At 38.6% G+C, this 20,956-nt stretch overlaps 2 protein-coding genes across 6 annotated transcripts in view; both read right to left on the minus strand.

Moving 5' to 3' along the window:
- LOC106836484 (leucine-rich repeat-containing protein 37A3-like) overlaps positions 1 to 20,956 on the minus strand; it is a 41,651-nt gene that overhangs the window by 16,423 nt on the left and 4,272 nt on the right. Inside the window, exons 2-5 of one of the 3 annotated variants that reach the window (XM_014849416.3) lie at positions 19,080 to 19,151; positions 11,649 to 11,720; positions 8,350 to 8,421; positions 7,619 to 7,699 (exon numbers count right to left, since the gene is read on the minus strand). In XM_014849416.3, coding sequence (XP_014704902.3) covers positions 7,619 to 7,699; positions 8,350 to 8,421; positions 11,649 to 11,720; positions 19,080 to 19,151 — 297 coding nt within the window. The remainder of the gene's footprint in view (positions 1 to 7,618; positions 7,700 to 8,349; positions 8,422 to 11,648; positions 11,721 to 19,079; positions 19,152 to 20,956) is intronic. The other 2 variants (XM_014849417.3, XM_070483403.1) reach the window with 2 other exon arrangements.
- The window catches only part of RDM1 (RAD52 motif containing 1), a 36,136-nt gene that overhangs the window by 2,332 nt on the left and 12,848 nt on the right, over positions 1 to 20,956 (minus strand). The window contains exons 6-7 of one of the 3 annotated variants that reach the window (XM_070483404.1): positions 19,080 to 19,151; positions 11,654 to 11,720 (exon numbers count right to left, since the gene is read on the minus strand). In XM_070483404.1, the coding sequence (XP_070339505.1) occupies positions 19,119 to 19,151 (33 nt within the window). In that variant the 3' untranslated portion in view covers positions 11,654 to 11,720; positions 19,080 to 19,118. Of the gene's footprint in view, positions 1 to 11,653; positions 11,721 to 15,774; positions 15,912 to 19,079; positions 19,152 to 20,956 lie in introns of those variants that run through there. The other 2 variants (XM_070483405.1, XR_011493887.1) reach the window with 2 other exon arrangements.

Below are 20,956 nucleotides of genomic sequence, written 5' to 3' on the forward strand. Positions count from 1 at the left end.
GGTGGTACCTGGGAAGACCTCACTTGAAAGGCTTATCTTTGACCTGACTGAGAGCTGCCTGGTGCTAGCCCCTCCTCAGGGGGCATTTTTGAAAAAACAATTGCAGGTAAATGTTTTAACATGGCAGCTGCATGAGACAATGGAGAACAACTAAGGCTAAAAATAGCCTAACCAAAAACTTAAAAAGAAAAGCTGAGGAATGAGATGTCCTTAGAGACTCTGAACTGCTCCACCATATTCCTGGGAAACTGGAAGACCATGAGACATATTCCTGGGAATCTAGAAAAAAAACTATCAGCGCTAATAAATGAGTTCAGCAAGGTGACAGAATACAAGATCAACATGCAAAAATCAGCTATGTTTCTATACACTAGCAATGAGTAATCTAAAAATTAAGAAAGCAATTCCATGTATAACAGCAACAAAAAGAGCAAAATGCTTAGAAAAAATTTTAACCAAACAAGTGTAAAACTCATACACTGAAAGCTACAAAATATTGTTGAAAGAAATTAAACAAGATCTAAATAAATGGAAAGATCTGCCATGTTCATGGATCAGAAGACAATATTGTTAAAATGGCACTACTCCCCAAATAGATCTATAGCTTCAGCACAATCCATATCAAATTCTCCACTGACTTCTTTCCAGAAACTGGCAAGCTAATTCTAAAATTCATATGACAATTCAAGGGACTCAGAATAGCCAAAATACTCTTAATAAAGAAGGACAAAGAGCGGGGACTCACTCGTCCTAGTTTCAAAACCCAATTCAAAGCTACAGCAATCACAGTGTGGCACTGACACATATAAACACAGACATGAATCAATGGAACAGAATTGACAGTCCAGAAATAAACCTTCACATTTACAGTCTATTGACTTTCAACAAGGGTGCCAAAACAATTCAATGTGGAAACAACAGTATTATCAGATGGTGCTGGGACACTTGTATATCCATAAGCAAAATAATGAAGTTGGACTCCTACACTTGACATCATATATAAAAATTAAAGTGAAATGGATCAAATACCTGAATGTAAGAGTTCTTTATATATTCTGGATATTCTGGATACTAGACCTTTATCAGATGTATATTTTGCAAATGTTTTCTCCCATTTTATGAATTGTCTTTCACTTTCTTATTAGTGTCCTTTGAAGCACAAAAGTTTTTAATTTTTATAAAGTCCAATTTATCTATTTTCCCTTTGGTTGTTTATGCTTTTGATGTCATATCTAAGAAACCATTGCCTAATCCAAGGTCATAAAGATTTATTCCTATATTGTCTTCTAAGAAATAGAAGTTTTGGCAGTTCCTCAAAAAAGTTAAACATAGAGTTACCATGTGACCCAGCAATTCCACTGTGAGGTATGCACCCAAGAAAATTAAAAACACGTCTACAGAAAAACTTGTACGTGAATGTTCATAGCAGCATTATTCTTAACAACCAAAAAATGGAAACAACTCAAATGTCCATTAACTGATGAATGGATGAACAAAATGTGGTATATCTATATAACAGAATATTATTCAGCCTTAAAAAGGAAGGGAGTACTGATACATGCTACAACATGGATGAACCTTGAAAACAACATGCTGTGTGAAAGCCAGGCACACAAAAGGCTACATATTGTGTTTCATTTATATGAAATGTCCAGAATAGGCAAATCTGTATGGACAGAAAGAAAGTAGTAGTTGCCAGGGCCTGGGAGGAGGGGGATGGAGGGAGTCACAGCTAACAGGCACAGCATTTCTTCTTGGGAATTATGTCCTGGAATTAGACAGTGGTGATTGTTCTACAACCCTGTATATATACTAAACACCATCGAATCACATACTTTATAATGTTACATTTTATGTTATGTGGATTATAGCTCAATTAAAGAAAAAGAACCATGTTGTAATATATAGAGCACCAGTTGCCAGAAGACCAAACATGTTGCTGGATGGAGAAAAGAGGGGCGAAGACTCCGACTCTTCCGTGACCAAGGTCAGAGGGAGGTAGTGGCGAGGCTGGGAGCCACGCAGTATGTTCTTGCCGTGGGAACTCCCCTATTCTTCCTATTCTAGCCCATTCTTCTAGATCTTTTTAGTACCATTAACTTGTTTGATTCGTACCACGAGTTAATATTTAGTAAGATACTGTTATGAAGAGAAAGACTATGAGTGTCACATGTCTGGTTAAGCACAGTTCCTCAAACTTTGAGGCTCTGAATATTCCTTGCTTTGAAAAAAATTTCTTTGGCATTACAAAAAACCTATGAGAGCCGGTCGGCTCTGTGCAAGTAAGCTCCTCCACCTCTGCGTCTTCCCCTGCCCACTTTGCCCCCAGGCAATAAGAAGGACTATAAAGCGATATGCAGCCAAAACAACTTAGCAAAGTTTGTGATCCTCCCTCCAAAATTATCTCAGCTCTCTACTCCTTCACTCTTTCTTAGCAGCTCATCCATGGCCTTGTACCCATCGGCTCAGCGTTTCCTCTTAACTAGGCAGCCCTTCTCCAACTGAGATTAATATCCTTGCCTTTATCCCTAGCGAAATCCAAATACAGGGCCACCCTAAATGATCCTATTTCCTCCTCCTGTCTGCAGGGCAGTCTTTTCTTCACCAAGGTTGTGCCTGGGCAAGGGAGAGAAGGAGTGAGAACTGACTCAACAGCTCAGATCTGGGAGACTCTACAGCAACTGTTTCTCCACAAACCGCAATATGAATGGTTTTAGATTCACAGTGGACATTGCACTAGAGATCGTTTCCATTTTGGTTCAATTCCCTCATTTTACAGAGAAAAGGTGTGTTGACTCATAGTCCATTGCCTTTTTAATATTCATGGGCTTGTCTTTACAGGAGTAAAACATGGCAACAGTTTTTACTAGCCTTAAAGACTGTCTCAAAGTCAAAGTTTAAGAAATATTGTTTAAAATGATTTAAAAAATATCTTATTTGAAGAGGAAAACAAATATTTTTGCATAAGCTTTTTGCTGTAGAATAATGGGACAGATTCAAGGTAGTTCCCCAAAAAAGGGAATATTTCTTACCAGTTTTTTTTTTTTTCCTCCAAATTCTTCTATACAGGTCCAGATAGATGGGCTACGTTTCCTTTCTATTAACAGAGGCGACAGAGAAGAAGTGGGGACTGAAGCATGTCATCACTGTCCTGAATGTACTGTAATCCTAACAGCTTTAGCTGAAAGAATGTTCAAAGCAGGCAGTGAAAATAAATTTAAAATAAGACAAACTCCCAAACTGTCTAAGCTAGAATCCCAAGGATGGCAGGGAAAACTGGTTCTTTGGAGGAAGGCAGTCAAAGAAATAAGCAGAGAAACCTAAATCCTGTTGCACTATGTTCAAAGTACTTGGGGATGGAGCAACCCCTTTCCTTTATTCAGGTGCAAGATCCACGAGCCATGAGAACACGACTCCCAACGTGAAGCTCCTCAGTACAATACCTCTAACTGCGTCACGTAAACACTTTCTCAGGGGGCGAAGTCTAAAGAATTTGAAATGGTGAATCTATATTTTAATCAAAGTTCTGAGAATAGCCTTGAAAAGTCCCTGGCAGTGAGGAACAGTGGAAGAAGCAAGGGCCCTGGAATCAGGCAGACCTAGGTTTGAAGTCTGGCTATCGCTTTCTGGTGAAGTGACTTGAGTCATGAACATCTCTGAGTCCTACTTAGTCCCATTTACTTCATAAAGCAGTTTGAGGACTAAATAAAAGAGCACATGCAAAGCACCTGGCATAAGACTGGGCAGAGAGCAGGTGCTCAGCAGTAATGAGGTCACATCTGCTCAGGACAGTGAGCAGAAACCCTGGGGATGCCCAGAGGTGGCAGGGCCAGCAGCACCAGAAGAGGGCATTTTCACAGGGAAAAGGATCTCTCTGTTCTAGAGGGTCTATTTAAGTTAGAAACCAACTTCCAGATACAATGCACAAAAAGCCAAGCTGTCATCATCCAGCTCCTATTATAAGGGAACGCAGAGCTGCTTAGAAAATTACTTGAAAAATCTCGTAAGCAGTTTTGCCATTTATTAACAGTGTGAACCTAGGCAAGTTATCCAATGTCTCTGAGTTTCAATTTCCTCATCCCCAAAATGAGGATAATAATATCTACATCACAAGAGTTGCTGGGAAAATGAAAATGAGATATAGAGTGAGGTAACATGTACTGAGCATTTACCATGTGCCAAGAACTAGTCTAAGAGCTGTAGCCATGCTATCTTACCTGTATAAGTACAAGCACTTAGTATAGTGTCTGGGACACACTAATAAACATACTATTAAAGAAATGTAGGGATTAAAGAAATATTATGGGGCAGGAGAAAAACAACTATGTTTCCGAGAGAAGGAAGATACCTTGTTATACAGCTGGGAAGAGTAAGATGTGGCTGGGAGAAGAAGAGGACAGCAGTTGCTGGGTGTGACAACCTCAAAACTTCTGAACTATTACAAATAAAACAGATACCCTTAATTACCCCAACGGACAGACCTGAGTAGTTGTTTTCATATTTAATGTTTATGCCTTTCTCAATCTGAGAAAAAGCTGCCAGGCTTCCAGCACATACCAAAAAGTGATGACAAAAGCTTGAAGTGTGTAAACTTCTGTGTGTCCACAGCTATCTAAAGGAAACCGATGCTAGCTGACTGCGGGAGCATTAGGGCGGCTCTGTGACCACGGCTCAGTCTGCCTTCATGGTGAGGCCCCACCTATCTCACTGATATTCTTAACAGTGGGGTAAATACTTCAGCAGGAACAAGGTTTGGATTTTCCTCTCATTCTCTCTTAGTGCTTGTGTTCTTGGCACAATACTGATGTACCACAGACAAGCCAGCATGTGAACGTGCTCTACCTGAATGAGGTACAGCCTTTCGACACGTACAGTCCTTCATTCTCTGAAGTCATGGAACTTATATTGTTAGAACCAGCAAAGTGACTAAAAGAACTTTTTAAAATAAGCCGTCAGTCTGGACCTGTGTAGGTGAAGGAAGGAGAAGCACTTTAAAGTCAGGGAAAAAAAAAAGTATACTTAATACTTATGATTATCAACCACTGCTGGTTTTCCATAATATATTTCATTCCTGATTTTATCAGAAAGAGATATGATTATTACTACCATTCAAAAAAGCGGTACTTTATCAATCAGCTCTTGGCACATCTTTGGGGTGGATTTCGGATTCAAAATAGATCCTTTACCATGCTGCTAACTTGTTCACTCGTGTTTGTCAATAACACAGAGGCTTCAGTTAAGAAACTTATTGAGTTGTAATTACCTGAAACCCGTGGGTGAATCAAGGTTTTGTGGGACCTAAACCTCATCTACCTTGGGAAATCTGTCTAATAAAAACACACAAAATTATGAATACGAAAATTGCTAAGGCCCCTCCCAAGGCCTTGGAAGGGGCCTATGAAAGCGAGGAGCCCTGAGGCTTAAGCTTCATTCAATTCATGATAAATCCGCCTCACCTGGGGCCTTTTTACAAACTTATGTAACACAGGGAAAAATACTGTCTCAACTTATAAACACCCCAGTAATGTCACATAGGTAATAAAACGACAACTCGAGAGGTGGCATCTGCCCTTGGCAACTTGCTTTTGGAAAGAGATGCAGTAAAGTTTACATCTCACTACGGGAAATGTTTCCTGAAGCAAATCAGCTCTGTCTATTAGAACAAAGAAGGAGGGGCCGCTCCGTGGCCGAGAGGTTAAGTTCGCGCGCTGTGCTGCTGCGGCCAAGGGTTCGGATCCTGGGCGCGGACATGGTGCAGCTCGTCAGGCCACGTGGAGGCGGCGTCCCACATCCCACAACTAGAAGGACCTGCAACTAAGATATACAACTATGTACAGAGGGGGTTTAGGGGAGATAAAGTAGAAAAAAAAAAAAAGATTGGCAACAGTTGTTAGCCCAGGTGCCAATCCTTAAAAAAAAAAGAACAAAGAAGGAGTGCAGCCCCCAACACAGGCTCACTATATTGTGACAATCTTTCGACAGTAACTGTGAGTTAGTTTTAGGAGGATAGCTCTATTCAAATCACAAGATATGAGTATTAACTTATTTCCAACACCAGCTAGCTCTAATTGTTTCATTACCTTTTTCTGTCATTTTAAGATGAGCACAGAAACTCAACATAAACCAGCCGGTGCCTCCTCCATTATGAATCTTTTCTAATTCACCACCCGTTCCCTACTTCGTCACCCTCTACCTCATTACCCTGCTGCATACATGCTAGCATGGCTCTTGTATGTTTTCCCAACAATGTCCATCTTCCTCCTTCTAGTCTGAAAGTTTCTTGGGGACAAAGTCCCTGTCCTATTCTTCTTTGTATCCCCAGCACTTAGTACGGTCCTGACACACAGTGGGTATGGCACTTGGTGAGTGTTTTTGAGTGAATTCATTAATTTTATCAACTGTGATTCCACAGTTTTTTCCCCGTGTGGCCTACCTACGTATAGTGAGACAGATTCTTACACGGGACTCTCAGCGTCATAAAATGCTTGGTAAAGGTGGTGCGTTTAAGACATTGTATTGACGCCACTAAAACCTCTTGGTGGAGGGACCTAATGAGTCTGCTCTTTGGTGCGCTGGCAAAAGAAAAACTGACCCTTAGTGTCCTTTTCCCAAGTTAGGTATCGGCAAATTCATGAGCGGAGACGGGAGGCCGAAACAGATGGGCATCTGTAGGAACTGTGAAATCAGCTCCAGACACACCCTGAACATCTTCATCCAACCCGAAATGAACTGTGTGAAACTGGATTTCTGACCCACGAGACAGGTAAGACAGGCTTTTCCAAAGTCATGTTCAGAGGACGATCTTCACCTTGAGTCTAAAATCCCCTTCAGCCCACTGAACCTAACCACCAGGATTTGCTTGTGTCACAGAGAAGTCACAGAATTTTCAAGCTGAAAGGGAATAAAACCCATACTTCTTATTGAAGAGTAGTCAGGAAAGAAAGGATATGGAATTAGGCTATAGCAATGTATTTCCTTTATGAATATTTTTCACACTACAGCTTAACACACCTTTTTCCATACCGCAAAGGTTCCTAAAGCCGACAGGTAATTCAGTTCAGAGGTATGTACTTTTTAAAATATTATGTTCTGGGTGACCGGGGAGAGAAGTGCCCCATGCAGGTTTTCAGGGATTCTTTCTGTTTTACCATTTAAAAGAAGCTGATGGCTGAGGAAGCACCCACATGTTTTGCTCCCTGGAGAACTTAGTGCTGAATTTAATTCTCTGCAGCTCTCTGTTGCATACATGTAAGCAGTTGGGAACTTTGCATGTGAGCAGGAATCAAAGTTAAATTCAAAAGTGCAATTTCAAGGACCATTCCCATATCAGACAGAGCAGCGTCATTGGGAATCCCATGACAGTGCTAATTTGAGTGTTATTTGCTTGGTGCCTTTTATCGCCCATGCCAGAGTCTGGTACTAAGGAAGCAGTGTGGCACACGTGAGTTAGCCAAGTCTCTCAGCCTCTTTGTACCATAGTTTCCTCATTTGGAAAAAAATCAATGGATCCTAAGACGTGCTCGTCAGAGGTCATCCTGGGCTTACACCCAGCTAGCCAATAACTGTATGATGTTTTTACACATAGTTTTTACATGTATTCATCTTCTACTTCACTTACAACTTGTGTAAAAACTGCATTCCATGCCAGGCCTGAAACGTTCCAAAGCTCAGTTCTGTGAGTAAATTGCAACCAAGATTTCTACAAAAAAAGACACAAGCAAAAGAAGAAGAGAAAAAGATAGTCTTTCAGAACTTTTATCCTTTGGCAGTGATTCTAATTTATATATGATGAATTGTAACCTCAATACTTCCTCCATATTAGAAATCTCCCTGTGGATTTTTTGCTTATAATTTATACTTTCATGTTTCTACATGTGGTGCATTAAACACAAAATAGTAAGTGCTCAATAAATACTTGTGTTACGTGAACTTTATTTCCCTAGAAAAAGATTTCACGACTTCAACACTATTGACATTATGGACTGGATAATTCTTTGTTATGGGGGGCTGTCCTGTGCATCGTAGGATGTTGAGGAGCCTCTCTGGCCTCTGCCTACTAGATGCCAGTAGTGCATCTACAGTTCTGACAACCAAAAATGTCTCCAGATGTTGCCAAATGCACCAGGTGCAAAATTACCCTGGTTGAGAACCACTGTTCTAGAAGGAATCTCTCTGATCTGTGTAATAATTCTCACACTAATCTTTGATAGAGACAAAAAGATTTGCTACACAGTTTTAGTAGCTTTCTACTAGTAAAATTTTAACCATATTTCAAAATGAATAACAAAGAGGTTTACAATTAAGTTTTATAAAAATTCCAAATATAATGAAGTTATATTTGTAACTTACATAAACTGCAAAAAAGGTAGTGGTTCAAATGTACGTCTTTCAATAGATTGTATTTTATTGCAGGATAAATCTCTAGGAAAAGTAAAAGGAAAATATTGCCTCAATTAGCTATTAGATATCTCATTAGTAGGAACAACTAGTAGAGGTTAGAATGGTGATATTGAATAAGGAGCTTCTGTCTAAACTCTAAACCTTAGGAATTGCTATTGGAACCTTCCAGAGCTCCTAACCCTGCCCTCAACTCTCATAAGAGTCTCACCTTCATGATCTTCTTAAATAACATATACAACTATAGATCTTGACAGATTCTGGAGGTAATCATCCCTGAGAGCATAAGAATTGATTAGATGACCTTAGTAGTCTCATCATTTGAGCTCTAGATTATGAGCTCAAAGTTTTCATCTCCATATATATAATTATCACTTCTAATCTTAAAAGGAATATTCTCACAATTACACACCTTCTGGTTTAGTTTGTTTTTCTAGGTCAATTAAATACCAGAAGAAATAAAAGATACTCTTTCACATAACTTGAAAGAAGTTACTCCTCTAATTAATACACAACTTTGAACTAATTCAGAATTATACTTTCTATCATATTAATAGAAATTCATTTTTGGCTTTATATTGCCCTAACACGCCATGAATTTAACTGCTTCAGTTGTACAGTGGTGGGACAACAGAAAACAACATGGTACTGGATTTTTATTTGAAAACACCCACTCTTGACTATAGCTGACTCTCTTATTTCCATTGAATCCAGCTTAGTCCCCCACTTTTCACCTGGATGGGTATACCGGTCTTCTGACTGGTGTTTCCATCTCTAGTCTCTCTCTTTCTAATCCATTCTGCACACAGTCACCAGGTTGACTCTCCAGAAGTGGTTCTCAAATACCAGCATTACTGAGAACTTATTGAAGATACAAATTCTCAGCCTGCCTCTGGATGGACTGATTTAGTAGAACTGTGGGGATGGGGCTTGTGTTTTAACAAGCCCTCCAAGTGATTCTGTTGCAGGTTAAAGCTTATCCTAGAGCACTGCTGTGATGACATGGTAGCCTGGCATGCTATCCTTGGCTTGGCGTTGAAAGCCCTAGGAGATCTTGCTTTAATCTCCTACTCTCCCTACTTGCACTCTACAGGCGCTCAAGCTACGCTCCTGTGTTTTGCCTTTCTCCCACTCTCCTTTTCCAAGCTTACTCTTCCCAAGATGTCTGCCTGATGATATCCAGTGGCCCTTCAAGGTCCTGTTCAAACAGCACTGCTCTTGCAACATCTTCCCTGATCCAACATGAAGTCTTTTTTCCTTCTGTGCTCCAAAAACAATTTATACCTCTCATTGCCCATTTCTATTTCTCCTTTAGATTAGTTATTTTTGCATTCCATTTCCTCTGAGCATAAACTCCTTGAAAGTATGGACTCAGACTTGCTCACCTGCGTTGTCTACCATGTTTAAGAGATGCATGGACATAAAACAAACTCAAATATTTATAAAATAAACAAACAGCTGGGGAGTGAGTAGAAGGAGGAAAATGACTGTTCTAAAAGGGCTGTAGTTTTATTACTTCCTGGCTCCCTCTTCTGTGCCTCTCCAACACTTTGTCATCCATTTAGTGCTTGTGCATTGTGGTTTGAGCTTATAAATTTATTTTTCCTGTGAGATTATGAGTTACTGGAAGGACAGGAACCCTGTCTTGCCCATCTCTGTGCCTACAATACTAGGCGCCGTGCTTGGCATAGTCTTCTTTAGCTTTCTTAATGATTGGCATTTTTTTAAAAATGAATGAGAATATCTATGCTAACATGAAATAATTAGCTTACAAAGTATTTCATAGTAGAAGTAACGAAGGGCCTAATCCATTGAGCAGTTATCTCATTTGTTTTTCTCCAAACTGTGTAAGGTACCCAAGAAGACCAGTACAAAAGTGGTTGTCCCCCAAGGCTTGGAAGCTTTGACAATTCAAAAGACTATTTTCAGTGTCAAGTGAGGCTCTTCATACCCACTTGCCCTAAGCCTTCCACATTTATAAGACTAATCTACTTGCTAAAGAGCATCATTAATTAGCTTAATATGAATTAATGACATATACAGCTCTGGATGCCATGGACAAAGGATGGAACTTGAGCTTTTACAGCAAAGAACAAAGTATCTCCTTATCTCTAAGTTAACAGAAATACTAGGCAAGCATTTTCTCCTTGACAACAAGGCTGGAGAGATTTTTATTTTGTAGTTAGTAAAGTCAGGGGCATTTCTGATATGCTTATTTAGTGTCAACATTTTTAAATACCACTTAACCATCATTTTAAACATCTTTTTTAAGTATTGGTATAACGATTCCTGCACTGCCATCCTTAACATCAGTCTGTTCTCTTGGTAACTTAATAAGTTCCTGACAACATTGTTTACATAATTCATCTGCTTAGTTAAGTATTTCATATTTAAATGTTAATTTAATTGAGATTAAATTATCAAAAAATTTTGGGTTAATGGCATTCAAATTAATGTAAGTTTTTTTTGTCCTTTAGGTGACAATTTGAGGTTGACTTTAATTCCCCTCATTAAATCAAGTTTTTCAAACTTTTTTGTAAAAACCAGATAGCAAATATTTTAGGCTTTGCAGGCCGCATACGGTCTCTGTTGCATATTCTTCTTTGCTTTTTTCTTTTGCAGCCCTTTAAAAATGTAAGAACTATTCTTAACTTACAGGCTGTATAAAAATGGACCATGGGCCAGATTTGATCTATGGGTCATAAGTGAAATATAAATATAAGCAGATGGTATGTGAGCACTTGGAGCCAGCACTGGTGGTCTAGTGGCTAAGATTCAGTGCTCTCACTGCCGCAGCCTGGGTTCATTTCCCGGTTAGGGAACCACACCACCCGTCTGTCAGTTGTCATATTGTGGCTGCTGTGTGTTGCTGTGATGCTGAAAGCTATGCCACAGGTATTTCAAATACTAGCAGGGTCAGTGGAATCCACTTGATAGCACTAATAATAGCAAATATAAACTCTTATATAACAAGGTTCATATGCGTATCTATAATTGCTCAGACTTCATTATCACTTTTCCTCTATAATGGAAGGGCTTTTTCCTATCTATACCTTGTCTATATAATTAAAAAACAAAAATGCATCCGAGGTATTTAATGCTAGAGATAGGCTGGGGCCCTTCACAGACTTACAGAATTGTAGAATTTTATTGCTGGAAGAAATTATAGAGATTACCTAATTTGAACCCCTTATTTATCTTAGAGATTATGTAACTAAAATCTCAGAAATAAATGTAATTAACTAACTTACAAATATTGGAGGGATAGCAGGCCTTCAAATGAATCCTTATGTAATTCGCTCAAAAAATTTTCACTGAGAATTCTGAAAAATAAAAAGGTTATTTCTGGATCAAAATGCAAAATAACTACAACTATTTACCACATAGGATTAACTCCTATATGTGGGGGAAACCTGGGTAATGGTGCCACTTAAATACCCTATTTCTTATTTAATTTAGGGATGGTGATCTCTGCTCTGTTTTCATTCAGACCTCTCTTCTCGTGTCCTCCTTTATGTCCATCTCTCTCCGTCACACACAAACACACACACACCCCTACCCACTCTTCCCCCCAAATTGTATATTTAATGCCTACTCTCTAGATCACAAAGTCTGTTATAGCCCAACTCTGGGTGGTACCAACATTGGCAGAACGGCCATTTCCTCCTCTCTTTTCCCAAATCTTATTATGGAAGCCTCATACAGAACTATATCAGGGCTGCAAGTGAAGCCATTTGATTTTTTCCCCCATTAAACAAAAATCTTTGAGGGGCCGGCTCAGTGCCATAGTGGTGAAGTTTGTGTGCCCTGCTTCGGTGGCCTGGGGTTCGCAGGTTTGTATCCCAGGTGCAGACCTACACACTGCTCATCAAGCCATGCTGTCCCATGTACAAAATGGAGGAAGACTGGCACAGATGTTAGCTCAGTGACAATCTTCCCCAAGCAAAAAGAGGAGGATTGGCAACAGATGTTAGCTCGGGGCCAATATTCCTCATACACACACACACAAAATTACTTTTGAGAACTAAAATGTGCATAAGATGCACATAAATGTTCAGTTTAATAATTATAAAGAAAATACCCATGTAACACCAATCATGTCAAGAAAGAACATTGCTAGCATCCCAGAAGACCCCAGTGTGCCCTTTTCCAATCACAACCCTTTCTCTTACTCCCTGGAGGTAACCACTATTCTGACTTTAATAATTCCCTTGCTTTTTCAGTACAGCTTTACCTATTATAGGTCAGCCATAAACAACACAGTTTAGTCTTGCCTCTTCTTGAACTTATATGAAGGAAATCACATGTATTATTTTGTATGTTGCGTCTTTCATTCAGCATTATTTTGTAAACAGTATTGTTGCATGTAGCTGAGGTTGGTTCATTTCAATGCCTGGTGTTGCACGTCCAGCTATTTGTGGCTACTGAGTACTTGAAAGTAGCTAATGTGACTGAGGAGCTGAATTTTTAATTTAGCACATTTTAATTACTTAAAATTTAAATTTAAAAACTGATACTCCATGCAATTACTAGAAAACCTTTAAGCATGCTTCCAAAAACTTGGGTATGTGATGTTACTGTTTCAACTGTAAATTTTATGAAATCTAAATACAGATCAAGTATTTCTGATAAAAATTTAGCAAACAAATTGAGATTTCAAAGAGTTAGTATGGAAAAAAGAATGTAAACTCTCTCATTAACCATTTTTATACTGATTACATGTAGAAAGGACAATAGCTTGGATATTTTGAAGACTCAGTATGAAAAAAATGTAGAATATCTTATTAATAATGTATATACCGATTACATGTTGAAATGATAATATTTTGGACATAAGGGTTAAATAAAATATATTAACATTTATTTCAGCTGTTTCATCTTTAAGTGGTTACCAGAAAATTTAAGATTATTTATGTGGCATGCGTTGTTCCTAATGAATAGTATTCCATTATATGACTATACCACATCTTATATATTCATTTGACTGCTGGTGGATACTAAGATTTTTCTAGTTCTTAGTTATTACAAACAATGCTGCTTTGAAGATTCTTGTACTTTATCCTGACATAAACGTGCCTGACTTTCTCTTGGATATTATAGGGGCACAAAATTGTTTTCCTAAGAAATTGTGCTATTTCAAGTTGGCAGACTGAAACATGCCAAGTCTCCACCCTTCCACCAAAATCCCTAAGAATGACAGAAATGAGATAATGTAAAAGTCACAACCTTAGCTCAAAGCGTGGGAGCAGCGCCACAAATGCTTCCCCACAAGAAATGCCCTGGGTTACCCACAGGGGGAATAGTTGGGATGCTGCAGGAGAAGGAGCCTGCAGCGTGCTGCCGTATCTTTCCTCCTTGGACCAGACAGCAAAGGTGGTCTTCCTCCAGGAATGCATCTGGTGTTAGAAAGGGGGCAAGGTCCCAGACCCTGGAGGAAGGCATGCACTCCCTGACTAGCCCCCAGAAAGCACCTCCCACCTCTTCCTTATTCTCAGGGGAATCCTTTAGCCCCAGAAGCTCATTTCACCTGTTCCCTGGGGCCGAAGAACAGAAGCAGTAGAATCTCAACTGCAAAGATGATTCGCATTAGGGAATGACCACACAACGTGAGAAAGCCAGCTCCAATAAGGACAGAAAACAAAAACAAATGTAAGACCTTACAGCCAAAGAATCAGAGTTAACAGAGAAAGCATAAGAGGACTTTAGAATAACATAATTAATATCCTCAGACAGATGTAAGCAGATAGTACATCCAGTGAAAAGAATTAACTCAAGATTATATGAATGAAAAGCGTTATCATTAATTTTAAAAAGTCACTATATGAGCAGTAGAAATTACAGTTGAAGTATTAGAAAACTGAGAGATCTGGCCAATGATTTCTCCAGAATGCAGAATGAAGGGAACAGGAATGACCCACAGACAAGCCTGACAGCTGGGTCTGCCCAAAGAATGTTAAGGCCTTTGCTTCACCTAGTCTCACAGTAAAGACTAGGAACACACTTGGTGGGGGGGGGGGAGGTTTGCACCCATGTCTTACACCTGATGAGCAGGTAGCCAGTGTCTCTAAGGGGGGAGTGGTAGAGCCAATACTGAAGAAATTCTGTAAGATGGCAAAGGTTAAGTTTCTCTTGCCTGGGAGAATCTCATTCCTCGTGGGTAATATTAACAGTTGTACATCCTTCAGGAGGCCTGGAGATCTGAGAACATGCTATGTTGCCTTGTGAAACTATTCCATCAAGTTCTGCATTTAAAATATTCTGCTTTCCCTCACAGTGTCTGTTGGCTACATGTTTATACGAATTCCATCTCATAGCTTAATTCCTTAATCATAGCCTATAACAATTAAAACATTACTACCTGGAAACTCTGCAAGTGGAATCAAGGGCAGTTCTCAGTTATAAGGTAGTTTATAGTATACAGAATATAGTTACACACATTTAAAAAAGAGGATTAAAATAAAAACACAAAAAACCTTTAATTCCCAAAAAAACTCTTGAAGCCCTGAGAATGCATCAAAGAGCTTGACCCCAATTTGAAATTCACCATGTTGGAAGAAACAGCAGTAATGGTCAGAATATGTGTGAAGGGGGAATGGTCAACAGGTGATACTATGATTGATTGCTTTCTCACCTCTGTTAGGTAAAGGTTTCATATTTCCACGGAAATGATGCAAAAAGAAAAAACAAATCAATATGCCCAACAATGTTCATACTAACCCTTTTCATAACTATAAAAAGCTGGAAAAAACTCTACCTCCTCATACCACATAACAAAACTGGATGTGTATACTGTAGATGATATACAAAAAGGTCACATGAAATGATGGTATATGAAAAAATCAACATAAAAATCAAACTTATATGCACTAATTATAACAAAAAATATAAACACCAATGAGGATTCACTAAGGACAGAGAAGAGATGAGGGCTGATCCTCAACTGTTTACAGCACTGTCTTCTCTGAGCTAACATTTGTTGAAGTCTTCTGCTTTTTGTATGTGAGCAGCCACCACAGTGAGGCCGCTGACAAGTGGTATAGGTCTGCACCCGGGAACTGAACCTGGGCTGCTCAAACGGAGCGTGCCAAACTTAACCACTAAGCCACTGGGGCTGGCCTAAGAGTATGTATTTTAAATTAATGATGTTTCTTTTTGTGAAGGTGTTTGGATGACAGGATAGTAGATTTTTTTAAAATAACAATAATAAATTCAACCTATATGGAAAGTTTAGACTGAGAATGAGTCAGTCATTAAAAAATTACCCTAGGGACCGGCCCCATGGCCAAGTGGTTAAGTTTGCGCACTTCAGCTTCAGTGGCCCAGGATTTCGCTGGTTTGGATCCCGGGTGTGGACCTAGCACCACTCATCAAGCCATGCTGAGGCAGCGTCCCACATAGCAGAGCCAGGAGGACCTACAACTAGAATACATGACTACGTACTGGGGGGCTTTGGGGAGAAAAAGAAACAACAAACAAAAAAAACACTGCCAACCAATGTCAGCTCAGGTGCCAATCTGAAAAAAAAAAAAAGAAAAAAGCTGACTGTAAAAAGCCTCAAATTAGCAACTAATTGGAATAAAATGCATTCATCTGTAAAACTCCAAATATTCATTTTAACTGAAGCAAAATTTTAAAACTGTAGAGAATCAGAGTTAAACCCAGATCTAAAACTTTCTCACACCATGAAAACATCAAAACTGGGCAGGAACTAACATTTAAGAAACATTCATGTCTAACTTCTGACCAGACTTCCTGTCACTAAGGCAATCTTCTGAATTTTACCATACACATTTTTTACTCTATATTATTGGCAATTATCCTTATCCCCACCTCTGTAACTTCTAGGGAACTGAGAGGGCTCAGAGTTTCTTTTTTGGACTTAACTACACATATAACACAAACAGTAGGCCATTCTGGAATTGATATACTCTACTTCCCCTGCTTTCTCTCTCTCCAAATCACTTAGCAATATATGAAATTATATTTATTTTTACATTATATATTTGTAAACCCCTTGATGACTGGGATATTTGGTTTATTTTGTTCTTGGGCCTGTGTCCCTGGCACATAGTAGATGCCCCATTAATATGTGTTAAATGAATTTAGAAAGTGACAGGTATCAATTTTCAGATAAACTGCTTTTATTTAAAACAAATTATCCATTTATTAGCATTCGTGAGGATAAGTACAGCTTTACAGGAAAAGTCTTTCTTCTCCCCTACACTTATTTTGACTCAATCCTTTGAGACAAGAACCCTTTGAGAATTTCATAAAAGCTATGAACGCTTTCCCTAGAAAAGTGCACTTTCTCATTATCTGCAAAAGTGTGCATGCAATTTCCAACTGGGCATCACCCTTTAAGGCAGAGGACCCGTGAATAGAATGGATTGAATTCAGGGGGCCAAAATTGGGTGGGAAATAAAATTACATCTCTATTTTCATAAACCTTTAAATAAAATTAGCATTTCCTTCCATTATGAACACAGGCAGCAAACCACAGTAGATGAACAGGATAGCTAATTTGGTCCCCAATAAAAATCACAGATATTCTCATATCGTGTATTTGTTGCAGGTATCTCAAAATAGCATTTCTTCTCATCACTACCTTGAAGTTATAATAGTTATTAGACCTACCACTATATCTTGTTATTTAACATGTTAAGGGAAGTATATTTATTACTATATCACTAATCTTTTTAAAAAATATTTTCAATATAATCGGTTTCGTTTTCTTATATACTTTAACTTATTATACATTTAAAAACATTATTCCAAGAACATAGGCTTCTGCAGATGGCTAAAGAGATATACAGGGATAAAAAAGGTTAAGAAATCCTGCCCTGGAGACCAGTGACCCCAAGTTAGGAACCTCTGCCTCATGAGGTATAAATCTCAAGCTGACTTAGAAATCTTCAAACTTTACCAGATTCATGTTATAGTGTATAAACTTTCAAACACACGCTTTTTAAAATTAATTTTTAAATTTCAATTTATTTTTAAAAAATATGTAATAAACATTCACACGGCTCAAAATTCCAAAGTTTTTCTCCTCCCCATCTCTCAGCCTACCCTTGTCTCCACTCCCCAGAGGAAACTTATATTACTTATTTCTTGTGCCAAATGACTTTCAATTTTCTTACAAGTGGGAAATAAATCTCAACGTCAGATACTATCATGGGAAATATAAACTCTATTTAGTATTTAAGAAATTCATAAATTAAAAAAACTTGCCGGTTCTATTATTTTATCCTTACCAATAAGATATCGGACTAAGGGGAGATCTATTTTAGGGGGGGTCATAATCCCTATCTTTAGATTACTATGACTGTTGTCTTTTATTATTAATTCAAAAGTCATTTATGACTTGTCCGTTAAGTTGAACTAACAATATGACATACAAACTGTCATGAAAAATGCCAGTTACTTTGAGTATAAGCATTTTTTCCAAAATCACTAATGTGTCTAAATTGACTTTTTCCACAAATCAATAAAAAAATGATAACAGAAAATGGGCAAAGAACAGACAATTCAGAGAAGAAATACGATTGTTCAGTAAATATATAAAGATATCTAAATTTACAAGTAATCAGAAAAATTCAAATTCAGATGGCATCCCCTTTTTTTTTCCTGCTTTTTTGCCCCAAATCCCCCTAGTACATGGTTGTATATTTTAGTTGTGGGTCCTTCTAGTTGTGGCATGTGGGACGCCACCTCAACATGGCCTGACGAGCCATGCCATGTCCACACCCAGGATCCGAACCTGGGCCGCTTAAGTGGAGTGCGTGAACTTAACCACTTGGCCACCGGGCCGACCCCAAGATGGGATCCTTTTTTATTCATCCATCAGATCAACCAAAAAATGGAGAATATCCAGCAGTGGAAGGGTGTGAGAAAATGAATGCTATCATGGCCAGTTAACTGGAGTGTAAGTTGACACCATTTTTTTGAGGGCAATTAAAATTTTATATCTGCATAGTCTTCACCCCAACAATTCCACTTCTAGATATCTACTCTACAGAAATACCTGCCCATGTTCACAAAGATGCATGTACAAGGATGCTCATTGCAGCAATGCATGTAACAAGAAAACTGGACATAATCTAAATATCCATCAGTAGGGGAATTATTAAACTGTGAAACTATGGAATATTATGCAGCAGTTTAAGTGAATGGGGTAACCCTCCATGTACAGTGAAGGAACAAAATCTAAGACATAGCATGAAGTAAGAGTCAAGTTGTAGGATGTTACTGTTTATGTAAAAAAAGGGAAGAAAATCACACAACAAACCTATTTTGCTCTCTGTAAATATGTATGTAGGCAAATGCACGGGAAAAGGTCTGGAAGGATATATACTAAACTCAGAGTAGTGGTTACCTCAGGGGTGGGGGACAAGGGCACAAGGAGGGTTTTCAATGGAGCTGTTATTTCATTCTTACATATTGAGAATATAATCACTTATTACTTGCATAATGGAAAATAGGTTTAAATTGACTCAGTTATTTTAAAGGAGACCTGCCAAATTTAGTTTTTAAAATAAACATAGAATGCAATTAATAGAGGTTGACTTGGGATATGGAGGGGGAAATACCTTTTCTCAGAGATGTTGACCTCAAAATTCTGGACCAAGAAGGATTTACAATGTAGTTAGTTTTTTGTATTCGTATTTGGAGATTATACTCACAGTTTCTCAGCCCAACGGTATGTATTCCATATGTTTTCATCAATGTAAGAAATATAGTTTCCTTGGAAATTTCTGTGAAGAAACACAGTTCAGATCCTTAATTAGGTTGGAAAAGAATGAACAGAGTAAGTTAAAGAATCATGGCAACCTTGTGAGGAATATTCAAAAGCAGATAATATCAGCTTTCTAATTTCCACAGCTATCAGCTTCCCAGTTTGCACAATTAATAAAGACATAATATGGAGTCACTGGTGCAAACAATGAGGCATGTCCTTGGAACCTGAACTTCCTATCTGTCCAATTTCTTGAATAGATAATACCAGTTAATTACTTTGAGTGTAAGTAGTTTTTCCAAAATCACTTATGTGTCTAAAATGACTCCTTCCACATAGAAATCAATGAGAAATTATAAACAATTCAACAGAAAAATGGCAAAGAAATTATCATTATCAGCAAATAAATATAAAGAAACCCTATGCCAGGCAACACCAAAGCTTTGGCTTAGTGCCCTCTGGGGAAATCTCTCCAGGTGTTACAAGGATAAGGGCAATTTGAAATTAGAGGGACTAATATGGAAAGATCTCTTAGACATATTGCATAAGGAAAAGCACAAACCACTGAGCAAGGAGTAAAGTATTACCTCATTTAGGGGAAAAATGCAAAGGGAAGAGATTGGAAGGAAAGACGCACTAAAACGGTAACAGGAGTTATTTATGAACGGTAGGGAGGGTAGGATGGGGTTTGTCCTATATAAACCTGTGACGTTGTTCTTTAAACAGTGAGAATGTGTCTATGAACTACACATGTTTAAAAGCTGTCAAATGCCTGAGGTTCAGTTTCAACCACCAAGTTGGTGGATGACTTGGAATCTTTACCTGTAGCTTTGTCCTCTTCCCTCGGCAACAACTTACCCATTCAGTTTATATACACATTTGTCGGGGGAGGGAGGTGGTCAGAAATAAGTCAAAACCAATACCTGTCTGCTCATGTGCCTAGTGGGCATTTCCACTCAACCAGAAGGCTCCTGGTTCCCTTATGCTCACTAATAAAAATGCCTGAAACTGAACTCATCTTCCTCAACTGTTGAGAAGGGCTCTCCTTCCCAACTGCTGTATTTCCACCTGTTCTACCATCATCATTCTCATCATCCAGGACAGAAACGTGAGAGTCATATTTGGTTTTTCTCTTTCCTGTACACCCCGTCCCCCAACTCTAGTCAGTTACTAAACCTTGTCATTTCTTCCTTTGTCATATTCTCAGGGCTTTCTTTCTACTCCAATCATAATTACTCTGATTCAGCCCCTTCTCACTTTACTCTAAAATTTTGCTAAAGCATTCTATTTGGTCTCCCTGAATCAAGCTCTCCTCTCTAGATTGCTCTACACGTGGAATCTAAAATAATCCTCCTGTTTTAATCATTTGTCTCTCTTGCTTGAAAATCTTCAATGGCTCTCCATGTCTCATAGTGTAACTTTCAAACACCTATAGCTGATGGTCAAGGTATTTTATAGTCTTATCTTCCTTGCTTCCTAACCCAATTATTTATAGCCACACTGCTCTATTAAATCCTGATTATTCTTGCTGCCACAGCTTTCCCTAGACTGTACACCCTATTTGTCTCTATTCAACAAATCATAGCCACTCTTTAAATCCTGGCCAAAGTTTTCGATTATCCATGCAGTTTTTCCTGACCTCCACATCCCAGTGATCACAGATTCTAATGAATTACATCACCATGGTCTGTATCTCTTTTAGTACTTAATTATATATCATCTCCCTTTTTACGCATATTCCCTTTCTTCCCACCTATTATTGTCATTTTCTGGAGACAATGTCATACTTCCGTGGCTCCTACGGCACTTAGCCCTGGGTTGGGC

This window comes from Equus asinus, chromosome 13 (assembly GCF_041296235.1).
Source record: "Equus asinus isolate D_3611 breed Donkey chromosome 13, EquAss-T2T_v2, whole genome shotgun sequence".
NCBI lineage: Eukaryota > Metazoa > Chordata > Mammalia > Perissodactyla > Equidae > Equus > Equus asinus.